Source organism: Dama dama, chromosome 5 (assembly GCF_033118175.1).
Source record: "Dama dama isolate Ldn47 chromosome 5, ASM3311817v1, whole genome shotgun sequence".
Taxonomy (NCBI): domain Eukaryota; kingdom Metazoa; phylum Chordata; class Mammalia; order Artiodactyla; family Cervidae; genus Dama; species Dama dama.
The window spans coordinates 107,340,129-107,359,895 of NC_083685.1; the positions used below are offsets into that span (position 1 = coordinate 107,340,129).

General features: G+C 46.1%; 1 protein-coding gene across 1 annotated transcript in view; it reads left to right on the forward strand.

Annotated features, from left to right (window-relative positions):
- The first annotated feature begins 7,103 nt into the window (after nt 1-7,103).
- Nucleotides 7,104-19,767, forward strand: part of TTLL6 (tubulin tyrosine ligase like 6) — a 39,209-nt gene continuing 26,545 nt past the window's right edge. Inside the window, exons 1-7 of the mRNA XM_061141114.1 lie at nt 7,104-7,188; nt 8,156-8,274; nt 8,413-8,543; nt 10,137-10,293; nt 11,067-11,210; nt 11,840-11,925; nt 18,938-19,163. Of these exons, the coding sequence (XP_060997097.1) occupies nt 8,254-8,274; nt 8,413-8,543; nt 10,137-10,293; nt 11,067-11,210; nt 11,840-11,925; nt 18,938-19,163 (765 nt within the window). The 5' untranslated portion in view covers nt 7,104-7,188; nt 8,156-8,253. The remainder of the gene's footprint in view (nt 7,189-8,155; nt 8,275-8,412; nt 8,544-10,136; nt 10,294-11,066; nt 11,211-11,839; nt 11,926-18,937; nt 19,164-19,767) is intronic.

Here is a 19,767-nt window from a genome sequence, read left to right on the forward strand (position 1 = left end):
GGTAAAGAATCTGCCCGCAATGCGGGAAACCTTAGTTCAGTCCCTGGGTTGGGCAGATCCCCTGGAGGAGGGCATGGCAACCCAGTTTAGTATTCGTGCCTGGAGAATCCCTATGGACAAAGGAGCCTTGCAGGTTGCAGTCCATGGGTTGCAGAGTCAGACATGACTGAGCAACTAAACATATTAATTCAGCCTAGCAAAGGAAAGCACTAAACATTTCCCACCCTTCTGTAGCACCTCTTGGGCCAAGAAGAGTACTCAACATGTGTAGTCTTGGAGCAATGGAAATGAGTCCCTCCAGGTAACCTGCATTGTGTTTGCTTGCGTGGAGCTATCCCAGTGCTCATCCCCTCCCCCTGGTGGCCAATGGAAGTCATTTTCATGCTGTCACTAGGCTTTGGTTGGCAACCTCTACTTGGAAGATCCCAAGATCAAATCCCATACCAAAATGCAAACAGGGTTTTTTCACTATCTTAACTATTTTACTTGGGAAGAGAAATTGACTGTGTCATCAAGAAAAACTGAAGATGATATTTGCTATGTTTGCTACATATATTTGTGCAGCATAGTATGTATGTTGTTTTTGCTTTAATTCCCTAAGTCCCTTGGTCTATATTGCCTGCCCACTGACTGGCATAATGGAAAGCTATGTAGAAGGGCAGGAAGCAGGGGCTTTGATCCTGGCTCTGCTGACTTCTCTCCGGCTTTGTACAAGTTGTCCCTCTCCGCTAGCTGGGAGGGGGATTTCAAAACCTCTAAGAAGCAAACAGACTGAACTAGACAATTTCCAAGGTCCCTCCCAGCTGTAATATTCAGGAATTCCACTGGAATATGCTCTGATTACACTCAAATAAGAGCCCTGGTACAGTGTGGACACTGGCGAAAAGAAGGGAAAGAAACAGTGAAAATACATACACAATAGAAACAATAGGGCTGGTCTCGGATTATGTCAGATCTGGGGAGATCCAGGCCCCTTGTTGGAAGTGGGAATTTAGAAGCATTTGGCTTACAGGAAAATGGTGTGGGACCAGCTGATTCTTAAGAGGCTAACATCACCAAGACTGCTTCTGGGAGCCAGGAAAGCAGTCACTTCACTTAATGGTTACGGTCGTTTACGGGTGATAGGCAGAGAGGAAAAAGCAGTGGATGGAGTGTAGAGGAGAGACAGGCTGTGGGGTCAGATGAATATGAATATAGCTTCTAATCCCAGGTCTGCCTCTTACCCTCTCTGTATTTCAGCCTTCTCATCTGTAATAGAAGTAAGAGAGTATCTATGGTATGATATTATGAGGATGAGATGAGACAGTATGTATGTAAAGTGCTTTAGTATAATTAATACCTGTTATACTTGGTAAGTATAATTAATACTTGTTACACTTGGTAAGTGGGCTTCCCAGGTGGCGCTAGTGGTAAAAAATCTGCCTGCCAATGCAGGAGACATAAGAGACATGGGTTTGATCTCTGGGTTGGGAAGACCCCCTGGAGGAGGGCATGGCAACCCACTCCAGTATTCTTGCCTGGAGAATCCCATGAACAGAGGAGCCTGGTGGGCTACAGTCCATAGGGTCACACAGAGTCGCACGGGACTGAAGCGACTTGGCACGCATGCATGCATACTTGGTAAGTAGGTTGTAAATAGTATTTACTGTTATAGTGAATGAAACTGTTTTAAATGCCTGCTATATGAAAGGATGCAAAGTCAATGCTTTAAAAAAGTTATTTTTTATGCTCATACGACATTTCTATTATATAGATGAAGAAAAGGGATCTTAGGTGAAATTAGTTCCTGCCTTTATTCATCCTTCCACTTCATTCATTCAAGAAGCATAGGGATCTCTGTTATGTGCCAGACACTGTGGCAAGAATTGAGAATTCACAATAGCCTCTTCCATCAGAGAAGTCACAGTCCAGGGCCACATAGCTGAGAATGATAGCAAATAGTGAGCACCTGCTATGTGCCAGGCACTCTCCTAAGCATACTGTATTAACTCAAATGAATTACTGCATTTAATTCTCATGGCTGGGGCACACCATTTTACAGATGAGGAAACTAAGGCAGAGAGCTGTTATGATAAGTAAATTGCCTGAGATCACACAACTAGGAAGTGGCAAAGCATGGACTTAAATCTAGGCAGATAGACTCCAGAATCTTGAGTTCTTAGCCACTTCATTATAGCTGCCTCTTAGAAAGTGGTTTAAACCCACATCCCTGACTGCACAGGCCCTTTGTTGTTGTTTTCAGTTACTCAGTGCGACCCCATGGACTGCAGCACGCCAGGCTTCCCTGTCTTTCACCATCTCCTGGAGCTTGCTCAAACTCATGTCCACTGAGTTGGTGATGGCATCCAATCAGCTCATCCTCTGTCATCCCCTTTTCCTCCTGCCGTCAATCTTTTCCAGCATCAGGGTCTTTTCTAATGAGTCAGTTCTTCTCATGTGGCCAAAGTATTGGGGCTTCAGCATCAGGCACAGGCCCTCCCACTGGGATATAAGTACCGAATCTCAGGATGTCAGCAGCAGCCCCCTTCCCTCTTTTGTATTCTCCTTAACCTTGTTCTTTGAATCGGTGACCTCACCTCTTTTGATTTCTCAAGGCTACAAGATTGCTTTTGACCAAATTTTAAGACAGGAGAGTAGGTAGAAACCCCCAAGTTAACAGGGAGTAGTTGCTGAGACTGGGAAAGAAAAGTTGAGATCTGCTAGCAGAGTCTGAGTAAATTCAGATGCCTGTAGGGTCAGACTTGGAGCCTAAATGAAAGAGAAGTGATCTGGGGCATACAAAAGTGTTTCCTCTCTCTCTCAATGCTGCTAAATGGAAAACTATAACAGGAGGGTAACTGTCACTTGGCTCCTGAATCAGGGAGACAATAGGGAATGATAGCGACTGAGGCAGACTGGAAAATGTCTAGAGAGGGAGCCATTGCTCAGTTCTGGTTGATTGCTGGCCTGAAGCAATGGGGACCTCCTTTTCCAAAAGGAATGGACATCTAGATTTTTATGACAGATCTACATTTCCTAGTTATTGGCAGCTACTTCTCTTTTACATCTCTAACAGTGATGACCACTACTGTGGGGCAAGTAAACATTTCTGTAGGCTAGATTCAGAAGGCAAACCCTCGTGGCAAATATTGAGTGAGCTGTTCTCTTTTAGGGGCTGGAGAGAAGCCAACAGGATTTAGCCCTGGGTATGAACAGGAAGGAGAGAAAGCTCCCAAAGACAAAGCGAAAAGAGTCACACGTGGCAATCAATGACTGTTGTCTGCTTTCTTGCATCTGTCTCGGGTGCCTTCCGAGTGTGTCTCACGTAGCCTAGTTTACAGAGGAAGGTGGGCAAGTCTGCCCTGATGAACCCACAGAACTACACAAGCTCCGTCCCTTCCTTGCTTTCTGTGCCCGAGGCTCTCTTGTGCAACAGTAAACAGAATTTGACTAACTTTTTTTTTGGGTTGGGGGAGGGTTGTTGTTCTCTTTGAGGCAGACAAATACAAGCAACCATGACTTGTTTTTACCACTTGGGCAAGGATTTGAAAAAGGGCAAAGACAACTTGCAACTGCAGAGGCCAGATTCAGGGTCAGTTTTCCCTCCTCAAGTTAACATTAACCTTTAGGTAAACGAGCCACTCCTCCTAGAGGACTTGGTAAACAGAAGCCATTGTGGAGGCCAGGGGAGGGGAGCCGGCCGTTTACCTGGCAGGAAGCGAGCAGTCCAAGGTCAAGATTTCATGTACTGCAGTCCTCTTGAACTTTTCCAAGAATATGCCTGTTCGCTGAGAAAAACTGACGCACAATGCCCAGGTTTCATCCATTAATTGCACTGAGTACAACCTTTCTCCCCCTGTTCAGGGCAGGCGTCACCACAGATGGCTTGGCTGTGAGGAACAGCCCTTTTCAGCAAGAGAGAGAAACAAGTGGCCGTTCTTGGCCATTTCATAGCTCTGCTGTTCCTCTCAGTGGTGGCTACGAGCGTTCAGTGAGATGGTGTATGTGAAAATTCTTTGAAACACCTAAGGAATTATGTCCATGTAGGGTTTTATTATTAAATTATTCATAGGTAGCCTCTGAATTAGAGCACCCTCCCCCGTTTGGGTTTGAAAAAGAAATGGAGAGTGGTGGCAGGGTATCGTAATGTTAAATAAAATGGCTGTAAGGTATCAAAGTTGTCTGGAATTAGCAAGGTTGGGTATAGAGGGGAGGTGATTCCCAAGAGGTTGTGTGACTCTGGTGAGCCTGCTGTAATTGCATGTTGCTGGTGGTAGTTGAAATTGTTGGAATACCTCTGGGAAATAACATGGTGATATAAATAAATAATTAAAATATCAGAGGCTGCATAATTTCCATATTCATTAACTTAGTCATTCTGGTTCTGGATAAATATCTTAAGAATATAATCCTAAAGAAATAAAGGCTCTTCTATACATGAAAGTGTGCATTTTAGAGCTATTTATATAATAGCAGGATTGAAAGCAATTTTCATTGTCAATAACTGCATTTAATTGCAATAGCTGGTTAAATTCAGACACATTCCTTCAGTGGGATATTATTACACAATGATGAAAAGATAGAACTATGTAAACTTTGCCACAACCAAAAGAATGGTTATGATATGAGAGTAAGGGACAAAAAGCAGGTCAAATGTTTATTATATAATTATAATTATATAAGACTTTTAATTATATAAGACTTATATAATTATATAAGACTAATGATAATTAGAATTTTAGAATAGAAAGGAATATACAAGGGATTTCTCTATGGTCCAGTTGCTCAGACTTTGCCTTCCCGTGCAGGAGACACAGGTTTGATCCCTGGACCAGGAACTAAGATTTCACTTGCCTTGCAGCCAAAAACCAAAACATAAAACAGAAGCAGTTTTGTAAAAATTCAATAAAGACTTTTAAAATTGTCCACATTAAAAAATAGTCTTTAAAAAGAATACACGAAAAAGCCAAAGTTGCTCTGTTAGTTACAGGTGGCTTTCCACCTTGCCCTTTTCTGAGCTTCCTTTAATGTTATAACATTAACAATATTTCAATGATAATAATAAATTAGAACAAATTGTAGTAAAGATATTAACCATCTTTTAAAAGCCAAGGAGTTTTGAGGAAAGAATAGGGTAATTAGCAAGAGGACTATTGACATCAAATCAGAGGGATTAAAATAATGAAGAGGTTGGTGGGGTTTGGGGAGGTGAGGAGAGGAGGAGGAAGCACCAGAAATCTGGTTTTATGGTCATAGAAGCCTCAGATGTAAAGGGGATATGAATCAGTTCATTGGGCCTGGGCAGTTCTGGGTACCCAAGGGCAGACTAAGCACATTCCTAAGGATTAGTGAAGCAAGGGCATTAAAAGCCATGTCAAAAAACTTGATATTTGAAATTTCAAGCAAGCATCAAGGAAGTCATCATGGAGGTGGGGTTAGGGGATGAGAACTTTGCTGGACTTCCTTGTAGGTATTTTATGATTTTGTCATGCTTTTATTTTGAATTGGATGGTGAGGGAGATACTGTAGCCTCTTCTGTGGTTGAAGTCTCTGAAGGGTTGCATCTGACCTGGGCTGGAGTCTTGCTCAGTCAGCTACAAGTCAGTCCGTCACTTGTGAATGCCAGTTGCGTTCATTCTCAGGCCAGCAAATTGCATGAGGGTTGTTTGGTGCAGCGCCTGAATAGTTAACAGACCTCCTCAAAGCACCCCATTTACAACCACGGGGACCAACTCCCTCAGCTAGGGAGGCTCAGGGCTCAGTTCTGAGGCTGTCTCCAGACACTCACTTAGTTTTAATAATAAGACTGTTTACCTGGTACCAGGCATAGCATCTCAGCTTGCTATGATGCTGAAAACCCCAGGAGGGAAAAACCAAGGCCAGAGTTGGCTGAGTGAGTCCCCAAGGTCATAGTCATGGTAAAAGGTGGAATCAGCTCCCTGCTGGAGCGTGCACAAACCGTGGAGGTGAGGTGGCATTTCATACACTGCAACCTGTTTTCTGGTTCTGAGTGCTGGCCCACCGCCCACATGAGCAAGGGAGGGGATCCCCCTGCAGGTGGATCTGAGTAACTGCCATTCTGTTTGCCCTCTCTCCAGGGTGGGGGGGCAGTATTTCCCCCGAGCCTCCTCACAGGCAGGGGAGATGCTCCAGAGCCTACCTTTGGAAGAAGAGGAAGGGACAGACTCAGAAGAGAAAGAGGACGGTTCTAAAGAAGATTCAAAAGAAATCATCACCATGGCTTTTGTGAGAGAGAACACTGGGGCGCAAAAGGGACTTCAGAGTGCCCATTCACAAGGCAAGAAGAAGAGGAAGAAAAAGAGGTTAGGATTGCAAGATGGGGAATGGGGATCCATGTTGGGAAAAGCAGGAGGGACCTGGAGGGGAGGGGGCCTCAGCGGCTAAGGAGTAGGTAAAGGAGAAACTCTGTGGAGTAAGTCACACCATTTTTGGTTCATATAAAAAGAACCTACTTTTGATTATCTGTTTTATAGAATCGAAGAATGCTGTGTGTAATCTAAAACCACACCTGTCCTAATCTTCATTCTGTTGTGTGGGCAGGGACGATTTCCTCATTTTAAGAGAGTACTTATTGTCTTGGGGATGTAGGACACTTTAAATGTAACAGAACCACGTTGATTTCTTAGGATCTGACTGTGGCTTCTGTATTCCAGTTCTTATTTAATATTTTGCCATACCCTACTCCATTCTTGGGGGGGGTGGTGGAATGAATCACTCCTCAGACTGATTGATATCTGACATCTTCTCCGATTTCTAACTCATAATTTTCCTTAATTGGGGGCAATAGGAGGGAGACCATTAAATATTTTGGCCAAAAAGATGTTCACTTCCTATTCCTGATGGGCCACTGGAATTAGAGGATTGAGGAGTGATGATGTAAATGTGAAGCTTTAAGCAAAATCAGCCATAAACACAATACAGAATTTCTAGCTCATAGGCAGAGCGACAGTACTCTGCACCAATGTTTTCTGTCACTCTGCAGCTACAGGGATGTGTGTCCTCAGTAACAGGGATGGTCAAAGCAGGCTCAGTGTGGCCACTGAGATTTCACTCAGCTCCCATGGGACTGGATGTTTCTGCATGCAGTCACTTGCTCTGGCAAGTGTGTCTGTCTCTGTCTTGGTGCTTTCCCCTTTCTCTTTTCCAGATGATTGGTGATCAATCTATCCAGCTGCCGATATGAGAGTGGTGAGCATCTGCCTTCAATGCATCCACCATGGGGACCCCACCGGATTCCCCCAAAGAGTTGGGAAGGGTCACTCGTATATTCCTGAGGACAGGAAGGGGGTGTCTGCTAATTGTGTTCTTTGCATCTCCCAGTCCAATTAACTATTTGAGAAAGTTGGGAATCTCATTCCAAGAAAAGATGAGTTTTGATCTCATATTGGTGAGATCTCGTTTGAGATCATTTGATCTCATAGTGATGTGTACTTCCACTATCTGTAGTTCCTGTGTATGGTTATTGGGGGATCTATTGAGGAGCTGGCAGCGATGGCTGCAATCATTGGCTCTTTTTTGGAGCACAAGTTACAAACTGGCGGTCCGTGGGCTAAAGATGACCTGCAGACCTACTTTGATTGCAGAGCAGAGTGTTATTATTTTCACTTTGAATTTGGGTGCTTTAGGCTGGTCCTGACTCTTCTGGTCACTACAGGCACTTCTGCCTTTCCAGGTCCTTGAAGATATTTGAATTTATGTTGGAGTCAACTCCCAGTTATTAATAGGGACCAGGAAAGAAGGATGTGTGTCGTTTTGAAATACACTGTGTAGTTTTCTTCTGTCAATTTACCTTACTAATTAAGCTTGGTTTTGGCTGACGTTAAGGATTAGTTTATATTCCCTGAACACTCAGTGCTAGTGTTTGGAGGAAAGCCAAAGGCCTGCTTCCTGGCAAGGGTGGGTGAAACACTGACCTCAGAAAACCTTCTGTGGTGATCACTGGGCACCGGCCGCGCTATCCAATAGCTTTTGATTCTCTGTGTTCCTTTCTTGGCAACAGCGTGTCCAGATGGGGCAAGATGGCTTCCGGTCCCAAGGAGCCCACTAGTCTGGCTTCCGTGTACAGTCTGGGAGCACCTAGAAACATAACCTCCCCCTCCCGTGCTCCTTCCCCACCTCCCCCCTGATGGGTCTTTCTTCCTCCCCCTCCTGGCAGTGCGTAGGGCTGCCCAACAGTATGGCCTTCGAGAGGGAGGAGAAAGTGATGACTGGACTCTCTACTGGACTGACTTCTCAGTGTCACTGGAACGGGTGATGGAAATGAAAAGTTACCAGGTATCTGGGTCAGAGCTGGTCCTCAGTGTAAGCGTGGCATCAACCCCGTGGGGCCCCACTCTTATGACTGACCCCAAAGTGGAGCTCGTGGGTGCTCCTGTGGGCCCCATTGTTCATGACTTCCGGCTTCTTTTGCAGAAAATCAATCACTTCCCAGGGATGAGTGAAATCTGCCGCAAGGACTTGCTGGCCAGGAATATGAGCCGCATGTTGAAGATGTTCCCAAAAGATTTCCACTTTTTCCCGAGGACCTGGTGTCTTCCTGCTGAGTGAGTGCCCCTTTCTCCACTCCCCACCCCCAGTTTACATATTCTTCTTGCCCCTAACCCTGGTTACTACTTTCCTTCCCATAGGATCTTCCATCTCTCTCTTTTCAGGAAGAGAAGGGATAAAGGGCGTATCCAAGGTTGAGAAAACACAAGGCTCTGCCTGTAAAAATAGATGACATTTAGGGGCTGGGTGCCTTGGAGCCTGTGCCCGCAGTTGGGATGAGAGTTTGTTCTGACCTTGAAAGCTGTTGATTTTGAACTTGTTCCAGTCTTTTCACTGTGCAGTTTCTGAATTTTTGAGGCCTTCAAGCACTTCTGGAGGGAGTGAGGTGATGGTTAGAGCCCTCTAACCATTAGGAGCAGGGAGGGATACCTGACCTCTGACCCATGGCAGGACATGGCAGTCAGCCTTTTCCCATCTCTGTCTCACTATATCCATCTGGAAACTGGACATCCATTCCTGGTACATAAAGTACTCTGGACCACACCGCTGAGAAGCAGGAGAAATGTGAGGTGACATGAGCATGACCTGGGTACAGTCCGGTGTCTGGATGAGGTGGGGAGGTGGGGGTACAGAAGCATTGCCATCAGAATGATGTTCACAGGGCAGGGGCCCCACAGGAGTCCCACTGTCCCCTCTCCACTGAGTGCTTTCCCAAACCAAGAGTGCCAGAGTGCCCAGCTTTTTCAGACTTGTTTAGAACAATTGGCAGAGCTTAGCTGCAACTTAGAAGGAAATGTGTTTGTCATCAGGTCCGCAGGCACCTCCAGATTTCATGGCCACTGAGAGACATTGTAGTTACATGACTTCTCCAATGGCCACAAAGCTCCTTTGAGTTAAATGGAAAACAAGAAGTATTGCAATGCTGAGATTTAGAATCCTTTAAGTTGGTTGCTTTCTTCTGAGTATACTTTCTTCAAAGTACATTCGAAGATAGCATTTGTTGGACTACCCTGGTGGTCCAGTGATTAAGACTCCGCCTTCCAATGCAGGGGGTGCAGGTTCAATCCTGGTTGGGGAACTAAGATCCCAAATGCCACGGGGTGAGGCCAAAATTTAAAATAAAAAGATAGCATTTTCCCTGTCACTCTAGCTAGAGTTGAGGTGTTACAGAGGAAAAGCTGAAGTCCAGAGCAGGGAAGGAGATCCAAAGTCACATCATTTGTCAGGGCTTGAGTCAGATTCAGAACTCCACATCTCTTATCTGTAAACTCAAAGCCAAACTGTGTGGATCACTGTTACCTTTATGGGGTGTAAGGCATGTACCAACACCTTGCCTGCATTGTGTCATGTATGAGATAACTGTCATTGTCCTCATTGTATAGATGATGGAATTGAGGTTTAGTGAGGTCAAGTCCTTGCAACGGGCCACACTGCTGGTGAGTGATGTTGCCTGGGTTTAAATCCAGCTCTGATCTCCCTCCAGAGCCCATCCTCTCTCCACCATGTGTGCTCCACTGGCTCTCCAGATCTCTGGGCATCTGTCTGTCAATTCCAGCGTTTTTGTCACTTTTTAAAAAAGAATAAAGAGCTAGCTTTCATTTTCACTGATCCCCAGCTAAAGGTGTCTCATTCCCTCCCTGCTTTGGTAGCTGGGGAGATTTGCAGAACTACAGCAGGTCAAGAAAAAATAAGACTTACATCTGTAAGCCGGATTCGGGCTGCCAAGGGAAAGGTATATTCATCACCCGAACAGTGAAAGAAATCAAACCAGGGGAGGATATGATCTGTCAGCTCTATATCTCAAAGGTACTTCCTCATCATGACTATTTATTTATCATCCACGGCACCCTCAGGCTGTAGCTTCACTGTGAAACTAGGGAAGGGAGGGTGGGGAGGGAGGGATACAAATCTTCTGCCTTGTACTTGGTCAGACCAAGCCTTCTGACTGGAGATGTGACTTGTGCCTAGGCCAGAGTGCCCTTGGAGGTTGGTCTGGCCCTGCCAGGCTGGCCCCTTGCCTCTAACAGACAGCCTCCAGAGACACTGATCTCTGGAGATCCCACCTCCTTTGGGAGAGAGGAGTAGGCCTGGAGAGATCAGGGTAGCCAGCTTTACTCCATGGCTGGAGATAAAGCCTGGTACAGAGAGGGAGGCTTCTAGAAGGTACATGGAAGGGATGCCTGGCTGGCACTTCCATCAGCATTGCAACTGCAGGGAGAATTCTGGCAGAAGGGCGACAGGAGTATATACAGTCCTGAATGGTGACACATGTCCTTCATCACAGGACTCTTTTGTGTTGTTTTGTCTCATTGCCAGGAGAGCTCTTCAGGGTAGTTACTTGTGCCACTCGACAGATCAGGAAACACAGGCCAGGTGTGCTTTAGTGACTTCCACCAGGTCACGTGATGGGTCACAGGACCCAGGCCCCACATCTCCCTCTCCAGTCCCGGCCCAGGCCACCTTTTTTTAAACACAGGCAACATTGGGACTGATGCCACAAAAGGCAAGACAGGGCCCCAGTGAGCTTCAAGCCTGGGTTTCTCCTCTGATGCTGTGTGGCTCCTGTTCTCTCCTCCCAGCCCTTTATCATTGACGGGTTCAAGTTCGACTTACGGATTTATGTGCTTATGACATCCTGTGACCCCCTCAGGATTTTTGTGTACAATGAAGGACTGGCACGCTTCGCCACCACCTCATACTCCCATCCCTGCACAGACAACCTGGTGAGCTCGGGGACACGCTGCCTCCACTTCCTCTTTAAGCTGGTAAAAAACCCTAGTTACATCTGCATTCTCAAGGCATGGTGAATGTGGCTGTCCCTTGCTGGACTCTCATTTACTGTGTAACAGGGTGTATCTGTTCTTGGATTTAGCCTTCCCAAGAGCCCTCAGAAATAGGGATTATCATCTCCAATTTACAGATGAGGAAACTAAAATCCAGTTATAAGGACAGCAGAACTAGGAAAGTCCAGGACCTTGGGCCAAGGTCCAAGTTCACAGAACTAGGAAGAGGCGAGGATAGGACTCGTGGCCTGACTGTAAAACCACAGTTCCATGGTGCTCAGAAAAAAGGACATGGGCAAGCCCCCAGCCCTCCCCCCACATCCCTGGCCCCAGGGTTCCTCAGGTCTTCCTCAGCAGAATGCCACTCAGCCTCTGGAGGAGTGGGAGTATTATGCTCCAGGCTGTAGGGTACCCCTTCTTTCTTCCTCCTTTTTGCCAGTGTATGTAAGCCCTAAGACATCCTCTTCCATTTCCTTATCTTTAAGCCTCAGGGCCCACGGGAGGGCGCAGAGAGGAAGTGGGAAGCTGGGCTTCATTCTGACCCCACAGACTTGTGTCTCTTTCCCCAGGATGATATCTGCATGCACCTGACTAATTATTCCATTAATAAGCACAGTGCCAATTTCCTTCAAGATGCTCACTCTGGCAGCAAGAGGTAAGGAAGCGGTTCCCCTTCTCTTTCCCTGCTGGGCTCAGAGCTGCTCTCTGCGATTCTACTCAAACCCCATCAGTCCCCATCAGTGTTTCCATCTCAGATCATGTGGTCTCAGAAAATATTTCTTTTCCTCTAAACCCAGAACAGACGCCTTAGTCTCTGCCTTCTGGCTGTTAATCATTAAAAGAAGGTCACATCATAAACCCTAGGGGGTTGGGAGGAGGAGAGATAAACATGAACTGTTTCCCCAGCAGGATACACACACACACCAAAACATACTCGTATTACAGTTAGCCCTTCTGACATTTCCAGACCAACAGCTATTTATCGATTGCTGGTCTGCCACCGGAGAAGGACCTGCCAGACCTGGGGTTCCCTGGGGTGTTGCTCCAACAGAGATTCTGAATGATGTGGCATGATGTCCTGGTGTGACATGACCTATGGCTGGAAGTTTCCCCAGAAGAATGGGGGGAAATGGGAGGAATGCATGCGTCTTTCCCCCAGTGGTTTTTACATTTCTCTTGTCATCTAATCCTGTCTCATTGAGTTTTTTTTTTTTTTTTTTGTCTCATTGAGTTTTAAGATGACTAGGCTAAAGGGAGAGGGCAAGGAAGGCCTGTGTGGCGGGGCCCATGTTGGTGCTTTGGGTGCATGTTTTTTTTCATTGAATTTTCACAATACCATGGCAGAGGTGCTACCACCTCCCCCTTGTAGGTGGACAACTATGAGTTAGGCACCACCTCCATTTTATAGATGAGGAGACTGGGCCTCTGAGAGGTTAAATAAGCTGCTGAAAATTACAGGCTATAAATGCTAGAGCTGGACACAAATGTCACTCTGTCAGATTCCAAGGCGCATGATCTTTCTCTTGTATCAGGCTTAAAGGACTGATAAATAGAGTCTGTTTGGCTTCAGAGCATCAGAGAAGCCCAGGAAATTTCACAACTCCCTCAGTAGCAGAGTTCCACAAAGCAAAAGGAAAGTCAATAGGTTAAGCCTGCTAGAAGGGGACATGTCGGGTGGATAGGTGATCTCCCCCTTGTCCTAGAGTGCCAGCCACCCATCTTGCCCACAGCTCCCTGACCTCCTTTTTGCCCACCTGGTTTTTGCGGACCCACTGGCGTTCTGCACTGTTCCGTGTTGAACATCAGGGCTTGGCGAGGCCCAGCTTCTAGTCCCTGCTCTGATTCTCGCTGGCTGAGTCGTCTGGAGCAGTCTGTTCACTTATATGAGCCTCCGTTTCTTGGTCTGTAGGATGAGAGCAGTGAGATGCCCTGCCCTGCCCACCTCATAGATTCACTCCAAGCCTCACGTGACCTGTGAGAGCACCCAGACCGTATTCTTAATTACTGTGATTTCTCTTTAGTCTAAAGGTGTGTAGTTAAAGGACCATCATCCCCCTCCTCTTATAAGAACAAACACCCCACTAACAGACTTTGGGCCCTCAGGCTGTGATGGGTGGTGTATGTGGTGCCAGGACCAAGGTGGGGGTGTAGAGTATTGTTCTGCTGCCTTTATTCTCCCTCCTTCCTTCCTCTTCTTTCGCTTTGCCTCTCTCACCCAGGCCTGGCCTCACTGCTCTGCTCTTCTCCATCCCCCTCTCTGCTGGAACCCCCTCTCCTACCCGCCCCTGCAGTCCCCCACTCACCCTTTCTCTAGGCCCATCTCTCCTCAGCTGCACCTGGATGCCTCAGTGTTGCTTTCTGCTCAGCATTTCCCAATGTCCTGCATCCTCTCTCATCATGTCCACCCCAGCAGTCCAAGCTTCCTCCTCTCTACCTGCTGACTCACAGAATTGAAGAGTTTGGTATCATCTCAGATGTTTCCTTTTTCAGCAAATCATTGAATTCTGAAGTTCCTTCCTTCAAATGTCCCCCAGTCCTTTCCTTTCCACCAGGCCCCAACCTTGGTTCAGCCTCTTCCTTGACTGTTGCATGACCTCATCACTCTTCTCCTTAGCTCCAGGCACTTCTGCTTAACCTTTTTGTACATCCAATTTCTCATCTCTGAAATGACGAGATTGGGACATCCCTGGTGGTCCAGTGTCTAAAACTCCGCACTCCCATGCAGGGGACCCAGGTTCAATCCTGGTCAGGGAACTAAATCCCAGATGCTTCAACTAAAAGATCCAGAATGCCGCATCAAAGGCTCGGTATAGCCAAACAAATAAATGAAATGACGTGATAGGGAATTCCCTGGTGGTCCTGTGGTTGGGATTCCGCGTTTCCACTGCAGGGGGCACATGGGTTCGATCCCTAGTCAGTTCACTGATCAGATCCCACAAGCCATGCAGTGCAGCCCACAAAATAAATACAGATAGATAAATAAAATGGTGCAATAAAAATGAATCCTGGCCAGCCAGCCTCAAACAGATTTACCATAAGAACTTATTGAGATGATGTGTATAAATAGGCCTCAAAAACCATAACCCCCATGCAGTTGGCTCATGTTATTATTATACACTCCATGTACTCATTACTTACGCACTCAGGTAACCAGTGCCTAGAGCACCAGTTCAAACTCTTCTAGTCACTCTATGCTTTGACCAGACCCCATTTCCCACTATTATTATCACTACACTAATAGTTACCATTTTATTTGTTGGGACTTGCTGTCTGCCAGGCACTCCTCTGAGAAATTTATACACCTCAATACATTTAATTCTCACAATGACACTGTTAAGTTGGCATGATTTCCCAAGTTTGCATATTAGGGAACAGGTGTAAAAAGATTAAGAAACTTGCCCATGGTTACACAGCTAGAAAGTGGCAGAGCTGGAATTAACTCCTGAGTCTGGTCCATGCCCTTAACTACTAGTAACACTGTCTGCACCATCCACCCTGTGATGTTCTCTCAGGATGTTCTTTTGCTTAATTTTTGATACACAGGCCTTGCTCATTCCCATTTCTCTGCCTTTGCTCAGCTCCAACTGAAAACATAGGGAAACATCCTTGAAGGCCCTTCTGTCTAACTAAGCTCTGTGTTGCCTTCTCTGACCTGGTCCTAGATGCTGGTCCAGCCACATAACCACTGCAGTGTGGGGGAAACCCATTTTCTCTGTGGGCCTGTTTCCTCACTTGTCAGATGGGAGGATTGTCTTCCATCTCTAAGGACAAGCCTGTGGAATCTAAGTCTAATCACCCCAGAAACCTCTCCATCTCTGGACTCCCACCATCCTCCTGGTCAACATCAGCTGTAGCCTGTAACTACTCTTTGCTTGGAGCACATGTTTGTCTTGTGTCCCTAGTTGTACTTAAGTTCCTTGAGGGTTAGTATGGTGCCCTGGCTTTAGAATCTAGGTGCTTCCCATGAACACTTTTGGGGCAGAGTGTTTTCCTTCTCTCCCTCCAATTTGCTTTCACCTCTCCTCATTCTCCTCTTCCTCACCTTTTGAAACCATCTGCTTCTCCAACTGACTGCCTCACCTGCCCTAAACTACCCCCTTCCTAGCTTGATACCAGCCATACCCGCAGTAAATCCCCACCAGACTGCAAACTCAGTAGCAGCAGTGAAGAAGAAAAACTGGAAACTTGGCAGGTCTCCGGGGCAGAGACCGGGCCTTATTCATCTTTCAGGGAGCCTGGCACGTAGTTGGTATGTTAAATCGAATGGACTAACCACTGGGCGTTATGAAACTACACAGTAATGTGTATTCATTGTGATGTGCCTGAGTCATCAAGAAGAAGTTATGTTATGATTCATAATGTCTATTATAAGATGGTAGAGGAGTGTCTAATCTATTTTGGGAATATTTATTTCCCAGTTAGGCAAATTAAGCACTTTTTTTTTTTTGCACTTGAGAGGATTGGCTTCAAGGGATCTGGAACATTCATTTATGAGCAGCACTTCATCCTGGACAGTGGCAGGTAGAAAAGGCATGCCTCCGTACTGAGTGTCTCTCTTTATCTGTCGTCCTATAAATGCATCTTTGGTTTTTTCATATGTGTGCTGGCTCTTCAAATGGTCCTTAGGCTTCCCACAGGAGAGGTGCTGGTTTCTCAGGATCCCCTCATTGCATGAATTTTGAACACACAGCAGTGTGTTTGTCGCTCAGTTGTGTCCAACTCTTGGTGACCCCACGGACTGTAGCCCACCAGGCTCCTCTGCCCATGGGATTCTCCTGGCCAGAATACTGGAGTGGGTTGCCATGCCCTCCTCCAGGGGATCTTCCCGACCCAGGGAACAAACCCATGTCTCTTATGTCTCCTGCATTGGCAGGTGGGTTCTTTACCACTAGTGCCACCAGCAGGCCCTTAGTAAATGTGCATTGGCTCCACTGACTGGGGTCCAGCTCTGTGGACTGCCTGGTTGAGCTGTGTTTCCCTTCTTCTCATTCTTCTCTTTCCTTTTCGTTCTCCTGCATCACCCATATTTCCTCCTCCAGTGTTTTCACTTCCTACTTCGGCTCTCTGTGCACACGTGTGTGTGTGTGTGAGAGGGGGTGGGTATCTGTCCCCACCATTGCCTTTTGGACCTGTCAGATTTGTCCTGTCTCTGTACTGCCCAGCTCAGAGCTGACTGGAGCATTTCCTCATGAACTTCTCTGCAAGGGGTAGATATTCTCTGCTATCTGCGACAGGGGGACCAGCCATCTTGGTTTGCCTGTGACTGAGGGGTTTCCTGGGATGTGGGACTTTCAGCTGTAAAGTCAAGACTATCTGGTTTGCCTGGGACAGTGGGTAACCCTATCTGTGGAAATGCCCTGGGGTTGCCTTTTCCCTCTGGGCTTCCCTTTAGGGGTTAACATTGAACAAAATTAACAACATTTCTGTGTCTTTAGTGTCCCCAGAGTCCCCTCAGACAGTCGAAGTGGAACTCAGATATCAGTGGTCTTAAAAGACTCCTTAAGTGCTTCTAATGAACACCAACAGCTAAGAAACCATTGCTACCAAAGCAACATTGTGATGTGGGGTGTTGGTTTTTTTTTTTTTCAAGGTTTAGGCAAAATGACCTTTTATTTGCTCTGGATTCTGCAGTCTTTTTTTCTTTCTTTCTTTATTTTTTATTAGTTGGAGGCTAATTACTTCACAACATTTCAGTGGGTTTTGTCATACATTGATATGAATCAGCCATAGATTTACACGTATTCCCCATCCCGATCCCCCCTCCCACCTCCCTCTCCACCCGATTCCTCTGGGTCTTCCCAGTGCACCAGGCCCGAGCACTTGTCTCATGCATCCCACCTGGGCTGGTGATCTGTTTCACCATAGATAGTATACATGCTGTTCTTTTGAAACATCCCACCCTCACCTTCTCCCACAGAGTTCAAGTCTGTTCTGTACTTCTGTGTCTCTTTTTCTGTTTTGCATATAGGGTTATCTTTACCATCTTTCTAAATTCCATATATATGTGTTAGTATGCTGTAATGTTCTTTATCTTTCTGGCTTACTTCACTCTGTATAATGGGCTCCAGTTTCATCCATCTCATTAGGACTGATTCAAATGAATTCTTTTTAATGGCTGAGTAATATTCCATGGTGTATATGTACCACAGCTTCCTTATCCATTCATCTGCTGATGGGCGTCTAGGTTGCTTCCATGTCCTGGCTATTATAAACAGTGCTGCGATGAACATTGGGGTGCATGTGCCTCTTTCAGATTTGGTTTCCTCAGTGTGTATGCCTAGAAGTGGGATTGCTGGGTCATATGGCAGTTCTATTTCCAGTTTTTTAAGAAATCTCCACACTGTTTTCCATAGTGGCTGTACTAGTTTGCATTCCCACCAACAGTGTAAGAGGGTTCCCTTTTCTCCACACCCTCTCCAGCATTTATTGCTTGTAGACTTTTGGATAGCAGCCATCCTGACTGGTGTGTAATGGTACCTCATTGTGGTTTTGATTTGCATTTCTCTAATAATGAGTGATGTTGAGCATCTTTTCATGTGTTTGTTAGCCATCTGTATGTCTTCTTTGGAGAAATGTCTGTTTAGTTCTTTGGCCCATTTTTTGATTGGGTCATTTATTTTTCTGGAATTGAACTGCAGGAGTTGCTTGTATATTTTTGAGATTAATCCTTTGTCTGTTTCTTCATTTGCTATTATTTTCTCCCAATCTGAGGGCTGTCTTTTCACCTTACTATAGTTTCCTTTGTAGTGCAAAAGCTTTTAAGTTTCATTAGGTCCCATTTGTTTAGTTTTGCTTTTATTTCCAATATTCTGGGAGGTGGGTCATAGAGGATCTTGCTGTGATTTATGTCGGAGAGTGTTTTGCCTGTGTTCTCCTCTAGGAGTTTTATAGTTTCTGGTCTTACATTTAGATCTTTAATCCATTTTGAGTTTATTTTTGTGTATGGTGTTAGAAAGTGTTCTAGTTTCAGTCTTTTACAAGTGGTTGACCAGTTTTCCCAGCACCACTTGTTAAAGAGGTTGTCTTTTTTCCATTGTATATCCTTGCCTCCTTTGTCAAAGATAAGGTGTCCATAGGTTCGTGGATTTATCTCTGGGCTTTCTATTCTGTTCCATTGATCTATATTTCTGTCTTTGTGCCAGTACCATACTGTCTTGATGACTGTGGCTTTGTAGTAGAGTCTGAAGTCAGGCAGGTTGATTCCTCCAGTTCCATTCTTCTTTCTCAAGATTACTTTGGCTATTTGAGGTTTTTTGTATTTCCATACAAATTGTGAAATTCTTTGGTCTAGTTCTGTGAAAAATACCGTTGGTAGCTTGATAGGGATTGCATTGAATCTATAGATTGCTTTGGGTAGAATAGCCATTTTGACAATATTCATTCTTCCAATCCATGAACACGGTATGTTTCTCCAGGGTGTTGGTTTTTGCAATTTTTAAAATTCATCCATTAAGCTTTCTACCGGGATACTCAATCCCTGCCCCAGCCCACAGATGTTTTCTCCTACGGGTCCTCCTGAGCTGACAGCTATTACCCTTGCTCCTGAGTGTCCCTCCCACTGGCTTTGGGGCTTTATCCTCTCTAGAAGTTTCTAGTTTCCAGCATTTTATGGCCTTAGATGACCAGAGGTGGGCTGCCCTGCCTCACGGCCCATGGTTTCCTTCCAGGAAGCTCTCCACCTTCAACATGTACATGGAGAGCCATGGCTACAACGTGGCGCAGATCTGGAGAGACGTTGAGGACGTTATTATCAAGACGATCATCTCGGCCTACCCCATCATCAAGCATAACTACCACACCTGCTTTCCCCACCACACACTCAACAGCGCCTGCTTTGAAATCCTGGGCTTTGACATTTTGTTAGATCACAAACTGAAGCCCTGGCTGCTGGAGGTAGGGAGGTTGGGGTGAGGGGTGAAGCTGGCACCTGTTACTGGGGTCAGTCCCATCCCTCCGCCCTCCTGGCTCAGCTAGGATGTTGTAATCCACTTGCTGAGCAACGGCCTCCCTGGCGCTTGCTGCCTGGGGCGTCTCCCGTTGCTGAAAAGTGGCCACCAGAGGGAGGTAGACGGCCGGGAATTAGAGAATTCCTTGTGCTTTCTTGAGGTCCACCCAGACTTAGAAGCTCTGATCTCAGGCACAGAGTGACTCTAAAGACAGCTCTACCGTTTCAAACAGAGTTGTCTCTGTCACAGAAAGGAGACTTTGTTCTTCATCAAATTTGGGTGGAGGATATTTGAGATCAGATGGAGCTACTGGGCCTGGCTATCTGGGGCCTGGATTCAGTTCCAAGCACCAGCAGAGAACAACCTAGTGTCTGTGGGCATGGAAAAGGGCGGGGAGCCACTCAGTGAGTTTCCTGTCTCCTCCAGCCCCATGGAGTGGTGGGAAGAGGAGGAAGAGAAGCTTCTGGGTGTCTGCATCTCTTCCTGACTGGACTTGTGCAAGCAGGCCTCTCCCATGGCCGTTCAGTGTACACACCAGAAGCAGGGGCGAG